The following is a 9,585-nucleotide window of genomic DNA, read 5'->3' on the forward strand; positions in this document are numbered from 1 at the left end:
CAGAGAAATGCCTTTTTTTTTCTTTGGACACCTGACAATAAACACTTTGAATCATAAAGCAAAACTCAGGGAAGCAGAGGCATATGAAAAGTAAGTAAAACAAGATGTCCATAACTGAGGCTCTAGAAACTGCCAAACAAAGACTTACAGCTCTGGGAACTATAGTAGTAATATACCATGGAAGCAGAGGGCAAGAAAATAAATGGCCTGTTTGGATCCAAAGATCCATTCAGTGTGTACACTCAGCTACAAGGGAAAAATGTCACAAGGGCAGAGCAGTGGGAATAACAATCAGGATGCAAGATACCTCCAGAAGATAAGACAGGTGTTGAGAGCAGTGGGAATAAAATCCAACAGTTCAAGCCTGTACCCTTTCAGTTTATCACCCAGGTTAAACTGATTACCATCACAGATCTGACTAAAAAACAAAACAAAACCAAAAAAATCTGCCCAAGGTTAGTGGTTAGCATTTTTGGGGTTTACGTTGTTTAAATCCACCAGCTGGCCACGTGTCTGCGTGGGTTCTCTCTGGGTACTCCTGCTTAATCCAAAAGTCCAAAGACATGTCTGTGTCTCTATATATGTAGCATCCTATATTTAGCTCTCAAGTTGTTTTTCCTCTTTTTTTAAAATATTTTTTTAACGGCTAGCCTTTGTTTTACTTGAGTTTCAGTTCACAATAAAAGCTTTTTGTTGTGAAAGATTTAGCCGTCCTTGTATAATAGGAACCGTTTTGTACACGGTAGGTGGCAGTGATGCGCCAGATCAAAAAAAAAAAAAAAAAAACCACCACGAAAAAGAAGTGCAAAGTTCAACAGGAAGTCATCCTCGTGTTTTTGTGGTGTAGTTACGGCACTGAGACAGGTGCGCACATACCAGAAAGTGGTTAAGACACCTTTTTCGGAGAAGTCATCTCATTGAACAGGTGAGTAAATATTGGTGGAGAGTCGGTGGTGGTAATGTGCTCCTGTCGTCATCGTCACCGTTACAAACGTATGATTTTAGCTGCTGTTAGCTTCAGTGTTTGCGCTAAAATGCGTGAAATTTCCGAGCTGGTTTCTGCCCAGTACGTTTATTTCGGAACAGCGCAGCGTTACCGTGCAAACACTGAATGATGTAGCAGCTATTTTAGATTCAGTGTGCGTTTAGTATCGCTAGTAATCTGCGTGGTTAGGTAAACACGTGACTTCACAACGCTAGCCGGCTAATGGCTAGCTCCGTATGCTAGCTTCCATGCTAATATCCATATACAGACGGGTCATTAAAAATAGTGACATCATCACGCGTCTGAAAAGTAAATGTATAAATATTGCACGTGTTTTTTAAAAATATACATTTTATGGTTATCACATAAAACAATGGTGAATGTTTGTACATGAATACGTCGTTTTTTCAGTTAATCTTACATTTAAAATTGAGATTTTAAGGCCTAATCGTTACCGGTATCGTTAAGAAGCATCAGAAAGGGTAAACAAAGTAAAACATTTGTAAACAAAGTAAAACATTTGTTAACAAATTAGACATAACTAACTCCAGAGAAGCAACTTCCTTTTAAATAAAATGTGTACGGTTAAACAGCTCTACATTGAGACGCCTTTGATTTTTGTGCTATGTGCTGAAAGTAAACCTTATTTAAATCTACAGGTCCCAATGGCCTCGTACACTTGCATCAGCTGCCGAGTAGCTTTCGCAGATGGCGAGGTGCAGCGTGCACACTATAAAACCGACTGGCATCGGTACAACTTGAAGCGGAAGGTGGCCGACATGCCCCCCGTCACTGCTGAAAACTTCCAGGAACGTGTCCTGGCTCAGAGGTCCGCTGCTGACCAGCAGCTGACCGATGCATCAGCCACTGAGTACTGCACCATCTGCAGCAAGAAGTTCTCCAGCGCCAACGCTTACCAGAACCACCTGCAGTCCCACAAACACCAACAGGCCGAAAAGCAGACCCTACTCGCTGCCCAGAGGAGAGTGGAGAAGATGAATGAGAAGAACCTGGAGAAGGGGCTCAGTGATGAAAAGGTAGATAATGACGCAAGGAATGAGGCCCTGCAACAGGCGCTGAAAGAACAGCAGAGATCGAGCCCTGCCCAGCAAGACCATGCACAGACCTCACAAGGAGCAACAAAGCAGAGGACTGAGAAGCTGGATAAACCTCCCAGGATGATGTGGCTGGAGGAGCAAGCCAAGAGGCGAGAAAGAGAAGAAGGTGGCACAGCTGGTGAAGGTGAGTGGATTAAATGAAATAAAAAGCATTTCTCAACTGTCTGAATTTCTTGCCACACCCATAGAACATTATAAACTGAAGGCTGACAGCAACACTTGCACTTAATTTAGAGGGGGGAAAAAAGCAGTAAAAATGTCATGTTGTCTTAGTTTGAATGTATTTCCATAAAAATGTTGTAGAAGACTGGGAGGATGTAGATGAAGATGATGAGAGCGATGATGGTGATGAGATGGAGGCAGATGATGAAGAGGAGGTGATGGATCAGGAAGAAGAAGAGTCCACTGCTCTGTCTGACACCCAACCTCCTGCTCTACCCGGTTCCATCCCCATCACTGACTGCTTGTTCTGTTCCCACCACTCCAAGTCCCTCATGAAGAACGTCACACACATGACCAAAGTCCACAGTTTCTTCATCCCTGATGTGGAGTTCCTCATAGATCTGAAGGGCCTCATCCGTTACCTTGGTGAGTTTTGACTGTAAAATTGCAGCAGCAAGGCTTGTATTGATATAATGGTGTAGTTACAGAAAGATGTGGTCAGGATCATCACATACATGAAAAAGAAAACTCTCTTTTGCACATGAATGTTTTCTTTTGTGCTCTAACAATTTTTTTTTTTTTAAAATTTCTTTGTTTTACAGGAGAAAAAGTTGGTGCTGGGAACGTGTGCTTATGGTGTAACGAAAAGGGGCGTTCGTTTTACTCAACAGAAGCAGTACAGAGTCACATGATAGACAAAAGCCACTGTAAGCTCTTCACAGATGGCGATGCCGCCCTGGAGTTTGCAGACTTCTATGACTTCAGGTAATAAAGACATTTAACCAGAGCCTCTCTTTAATGCTTAGCAATTAGTGGTCCTTTTTTGTTTAGTGGGAATGGATATAATGCATCTTGCTTCGTTAAACCCATCAAAGGCTCATTGATTTTCACTTTTCTTTTGCCAACAGGAGTAGTTACCCTGACAGAAAAGAGGGGGAGGATGCTGAAATGGATGATGAAGAGTTGGCTGATGACAAGAACCTGGAATATGACGACGAGACGATGGAGCTGACGCTCCCTTCAGGTGACTGGACATGAGATTAGTTTTTGTAATTGGAGATCCTGGTCAAGTCTTAAATGTATGTAAAGGAATTATATGAAATGCTTGCCCTATAAGCCACAACTCTAAACTTTTCATGGCTAACATAAAAATCGGCACCGATGTGGTTTTTAGTTGGTAATGGGTCACATAGATTCAGCCTGCAATGCTGATTGTCCAAATTTAGATATATGCTGCGGTGTATTGACAACAACAACCATTCACCTGTAAAATAATCACATATAAACAATAATTAATATTTGTAGTCCTTTTGGTCAGGAATGTTGAAATAAATTAATTTGCAAGACTCCACCATTGATTTTTTTGATAGTTTGTTCCGTCTGAAGAATGAAAGCTACTTTCAGTTAACAAGCTGTTGGATGTTGGGGATTTTAGTAAGAGAAGAACACAAGAAAGATGTGAAAAATTGAGATGGGTGGATATACTGATTCCAAAAATAAGATGAGTAATTAAGGCACATTCTGTAGTTTTAATCATATCTAGTCCTATGAAAATATAAGCTGTTCAGACAAACTGCATCGGCTGATAATTTCATAATCACCCCTGTCTGAAATGCTGTGTATATTCTACATTTACAAATTTGGAACCTCTTCAAAACAACAGGCAACATCTTAATGGGTTTAGTAAATTTGGAAAATAATACATATAAGTATGTATTAAGTTTGCCATTTTTGTTGGACTTTTTTGAATAGTAAAAATATTAAATAACTATTACTAAAAATCAATGAAGCAGTTAGCCACCAGCAGTGCATTTGGATAACTGCTTACTCACTGCTGGCCTCTTCTATTTCCTGTTGATCTTATCTTAAGAAGAAAAATAATTAACACTTTATCGTTGTCTGATTTGCCTTGTCCGACTGGAAAAACATGGCAGAATTGATTGCTGCTGCAGAACTGCTGAGCAAGTCTTTCTTTAGATTTCTCTGTTGTGACAGAATCCATGTCTTTGCTGTGTGTTTCTTCAGGTGCTAAGATTGGCCACCGCTCTCTTATGAGGTACTACAAACAGCGGTTCGGAGCCCAGCGCGCGGTGGTTCTGACCCACAATAAGAACGCCGTTGGCAGAGTGCTCAGGCAGTACAAATCCCTCGGCTGGGGAGGAGATACAGGTAAGAGTCAGTAAACGCTCATCAAAAAGCAGGATCTCACTTAGTAAGTTTTGTCGCAGCTTAATTTATGGATCACTTTTATGACTTTGTGACAGTACGGCCTGCTTGTTCAGCAATGAGTTGTTGACCCTGTTTCCAGGTCAAAGCTTTTACTGTGTTAGCTTAGGCTTGTGACTCCTCCACATGCTGCATGGGCTGCGTGCCCCGTTCAGCTGTCATTCTACCCTTGGAGACCATTACTGTTAGCACTAATCTTGTGTAGCAAGCTGAGCTACAAGCTAAGCTTTTACAGTGTTGTAGTGTATACTAAAGTCACACTCACAGCTTTTGGACATCTGAAGTTTCTAAGTGAAGATGATGGTTAATCAGTGATGGTTACTTTGTCTTAAAAATGCAATAGAAGAAAGTAATGATTCTAAGTGTTAGGAGGTTTAGAAAAAGATGTGGCTGTGGAAAGGTTTTTAATAGGAAACATGATTTTCTATAGTGCATAGCTGAATTTCCTCTGTTTATCCAATCATCTTTGAGGATCTTAGTCCAGACCATTATTCATTGTTGTATCGTTATGCTACAGCCTGCAGCATTATGATTTTCAGTTATTAATCCTCCCTCAATTCTTGTAAGTAATACCCAGGAACTCCTGGCAGCTTCATTATTCAGCTGCTGTTGGTGATAAAGGTCAATAATAATAATTCATTTATATAGCCCGATAAAAACAGAGAGCCAAAGAAAACACAGCTATACAATACAATTTTATATAGCACATTTAAAAACCAGAGGTACGCCAAAGTGCTTCACAGAACCAATTAAGAGCAATGACAGATACAAATATACTGACAGGTGGGAGACATAACTAACCGTAGGCACAAGCCAAAGGGCTTAAGGTTAAATCATTATAAACATTAATCAGAGCAAAGAAGATAAATTACAGTACACTTACAAATGCGGGCTCTAGGTAGCCGGGAAGGCTAGGCTAAATAAGTTAATAATTGAGTTTATTTTAATTTCTTTTTAATTTCTTTCTTGACTCTGTAGCTCTTATAGTTTCTTTTGAACAGTAAAAAAATTACATGGATGTTATAAGTTACATTTATCTAATGTCACTTGTTAATCTTACTTTTGGTTATGTGTTCTAATTTTTTTAGCTGCCCACACTCAGCCCAATAAATGTTAATTGCTGATGTTTTCACTGAGATGTGTGTGCAGTACAACATGGCAATATATTTGCTAACAATAAATCGCAGAGCAGAAGATCAGTGTCAACACAACAAAAAGAACAAAAACGCCACCTTCTGGCACTATTTGATTTAATTCTGAAATACACTTTTACTCCCCAAATGACTGAGTGTTAATATGATTGCTCCCACTGATGTCAGTGCTTGGATGATTATCATTAGGCATCAAAGTTGGACTGGCTCTACACCAGGACTTGTACTGAGCCAATGGGAAAGGACTGCCAAAAGGAAAATTCATGCAAAGATTTCCCCCCTAAAACACAAATGGCGATGGACCGAGGAGGTGCCCAGTGGTTGTTACACTGCACTGCGCAGCTAAAAAAAAGTCATATAATCTAATATTTTGTTGGACCACCTTTAGTTTGGACCACCTTTAGCAATGCTGCAGACAGGCACACACTGAGCGACACTTTACATGCTCTACTATCATTTGGATAGTTCTTATCCTTGTTGTAGTAGTTTCATTTTTTCCTTAATTGTTTTCTTTGCTTGATGCAGACTATTAGTTTGAACCTTCTGAAACAGAATAATCTCTTTCCCACAATCATGGAATATGTCGTCCAACATGTTTTTTTGTGTGTGTGTGTGTGTGTGTGTGTGTGTGTGTGTGTGTGTGTGTGTGTGTGTGTTTTGGGGTTTTTTGTGTGCGTTTTTTTTTTTTTTTTTTAAATGCGAAGCTCCTCACTGCATCAGTTAGGATTGAAACATATTAATCACTGTTAATTATGTGGTTCTTACTTATTTACTAAGTTAAATCCATTTGTAAACAGATTTGGTAGCTTTGCTTTGTTTGGCTGTCTTCTGTGGAACAAACTAGACTTCACTGTTATGCACAGATAGGACCAACAACAGTGCTAGCTGTTTGAAGTTAAGCCACACATGCACAAATGATTAACTACCATTATTTCAGTCATATAACATTTATATTAATGTATAAAATGTCAACCTTTTTTGGAGTGGTAAAGGCATAAAAAAAACAATATTGTTCAATATATGCAGGGAAATATAGAACAATTATTTAGCATCGAGACTCATTTTGGTAAATTTCTAAGGAGTTCCACAGAGCATTGTTTGATGGCTGTAGATGTCTTTGGCTTTGCATGTTTCTCCTCTCTTTGCCACACACTTTAGTGGCCCTGCTCCATGCAGCTCATTGCAGACTGTCCCATTTGGGCTGTTAAATAATGGCAACAATTTTTAGCTTTATTACTGTGGCCAGAAGGCGAACGTGTTACATTTGACTTGCAAATAACAATGAAAATGTATATTTTAAGACAAAAAATGGTCACAAGAATCACTGATGACAAAATGTTAGCTTTACTGTTCTAATTTAAATTTGTGTCTTTTGCTGCTGTCTGTAGTTGATGTGACACCTTGTGCTCATTGTTTATCAAATTTTAACTGTGAGAAAACTGCTGCGATTTGATATTCTGACACACTGCTCACAGCTCTGTTACTAACTCCCTCATCTTTCTGTCTCTTAGGTAACAGCGCCCTCAATCAGAAACAGAAGGACATGCAGTATGTACAGATGATGAAGTCCAAGTGGATGCTGAAGATGGGCATGAGCCACAACGCCATCAAGCAGAAGCACTTCAGAGCCCAAGTTATGTTCTAAACTCGGACTGAAGGAACAGGACGGAGCTAAATGAGACATGGACTGGCAAGCTCTGAAGTTTAACATCTTTACTAACTCCAAGAAACCAGGCAGATGTCCTTGAACAGTGGTAGGAACAGAAATCAGGCTCGTCAAACGCACAGACTGTATGCAAAGGATGGATGTGGCCATTGTGTCACTCACTGGTTTGTGAAGTCTTGTTTTTAAGCCTCAAACACAGAAAATTGGCAGTCAAACTTTTAAGCCAGATGTCATAAGTAATGTGTGGTTTAGACCAGGAAACCAAAAGACACCACATGGTTATACTCTGGATCCTTATTTATCACAGGGTAGCCATGCCCCAAATTATGTTCTTCTTTATCAACTATTTTACTCTAAATAGGACCGAGATTCCCAAAATTTAAAATGTTGTGTTAAAAATGAGTTGAAACCAATGAATGCTCATCAGAAAAGGTCATAGATAAAGTTTAGAAAATAAGTTTAGACTATTTCAGGCTGCTTTTGTAACCAGAAGAGTCTTGTCCTGCGTGCTATGTGAAAAAATTCAGGTTTCAAGCATTTCTCCATTGGATGCACCCATCTTTTGTGTACAGCCTATACTGAAAACCTGATTACAGTCATTCTTCATTGCATTTAAAGTAATGCACTAATGCCAGTTTTGAGGTTTGACGATTGCAGGGAATCTTTGATGTGGTAAATCTTTATCTTTGATCTTTGATAAAGCTTCTTGAATTTTTTAGAGCCTTTAATTTACTTTTGTAAAAAAGATTCAGCTGTCATCTCTCAAATGCTGCATCTCTGTACAAAGTGCAGGTTCTCTGTAAATCTCCCTGAAATCGTGATAGAGGTCCTGGAAGCTCTTATCGACTTCATTTTGAAAACAGCCTGTTTGAAAACAGATCAAGGACACGAATCACACTTATGAGTTCTTTTTGAAATTATATAAATCCTGTAAAAGCTACATTACATAAATGATAAGAAACTGTTTTAATACTTTGAACAAAACTTATTTAACTGATAGGATTTCATCTTTATCGTTCAACATGATCGGAACCAATTCAACTAAATAAATGTTTGATATTTACCACATACATTGCAGTCTTCCTGATGTAATGTTTCTTTACTCTTTATATTTTGGGTTTAAATAGGAAAAAAACCTGAATCTTTAAAATCAGCATTGTTTTGTTTGTGCTTAAATCAATCAACTCATCATGTCAGCAATGTGACGATTGCTTCGCTTCCAACAAGATGAAACAGGCCCTTCATGAGACATACAGTCAGGTGCATACTTTTTGTACAGTGACCACAGTGGATTTTGAAACAAATAAAATATTTATAGTTGGGCAAAAGAATGATATATTGTGATAACGTCAGTCTGTCTGGAGGTTTCTTCATCTTAATAGCGTTCTGTTTCTCTCACGTCCCTAATTGTTGTTCGGGGATCGTCTGATTGTTGGAGGTTTTCAATCTCAGAAATCGGGTATTTGTATTGGAATATAAAGTGCCTTTCAGCCAAATGCTGATGTAAATGGACACTTATGCTACTTCAACATAATTCTGTTCACCTAAATATTTTGAAGACAGCCTCTTAGGCCCAAGACTAGTCTCAAGATCAGAGCTTCTTCAACAGCAGGATGAGGACTTATGTGGTATCGTACAGGTGATTGCAATGTTGTGGTTGACTGATATACAACTATCATTAAGTCCAGTTCACACCAGTGGTTGAAGTTGGCATGGCATATTTACTACCACATTTCTATTCTTTGTTTGCCATTTATGTTTTTCTATTTTATATCATTTTTAATTCACCACAGTCAGAGAAGCAACACCTCACTTCACAAGTATGTACTCTTATCAATGACACTTGGATGCTTGTTACTATATTTATTCATTTTTATTTATGAGAAATTTGAAAACACTTTTTTTCCTCACTGTGACATTGCAATTTTCCTCCCATGATCACTCTGCTGCTTTCAAATACGTCAGATTTATCAATGACTCTGAGCCTCGTGCAGATGATGTAATCGAAAGCCGATCGGGCTTCGGCAGGATGCTGACCCACCGCACTGCCACATTAATGAGCTCAGTTACTCCATTTGTTTGTGGTGCTCCACTTTATCTTTGGCAGGCTCTCCACTTCCTTTCGCCGGCTGGGAGAGTGTTTGCGGCTCGATGGTTTCAGGGGTTTAGGGCTCTTTGCCCGTACAGCACACCACTGTTTGACATAGTCGACAGGAAAAGCAGAGGAGGAGGGGCCATGCAGACTGGCCGACGGCGAGAAGGAGACTAATTGATCAG

At 39.3% G+C, this 9,585-nt stretch overlaps 1 protein-coding gene across 1 annotated transcript; it reads left to right on the forward strand.

Moving 5' to 3' along the window:
• Positions 1-770: 770 nt before the first annotated feature.
• Positions 771-8,642, forward strand: znf622 (zinc finger protein 622). Its single transcript, XM_031735152.2, has 7 exons — positions 771-925; positions 1,645-2,227; positions 2,407-2,691; positions 2,868-3,030; positions 3,174-3,289; positions 4,291-4,434; positions 7,154-8,642. Exons 2-7 carry the CDS (start codon positions 1,651-1,653, stop codon positions 7,285-7,287), a joined length of 1,419 nt encoding a protein of 472 aa, XP_031591012.1. The 5' UTR covers positions 771-925; positions 1,645-1,650; the 3' UTR covers positions 7,288-8,642.
• The last annotated feature ends 943 nt before the right edge of the window (positions 8,643-9,585 follow it).

This window comes from Oreochromis aureus, linkage group 18 (assembly GCF_013358895.1).
Source record: "Oreochromis aureus strain Israel breed Guangdong linkage group 18, ZZ_aureus, whole genome shotgun sequence".
NCBI classification, from domain to species: Eukaryota; Metazoa; Chordata; class Actinopteri; order Cichliformes; family Cichlidae; genus Oreochromis; species Oreochromis aureus.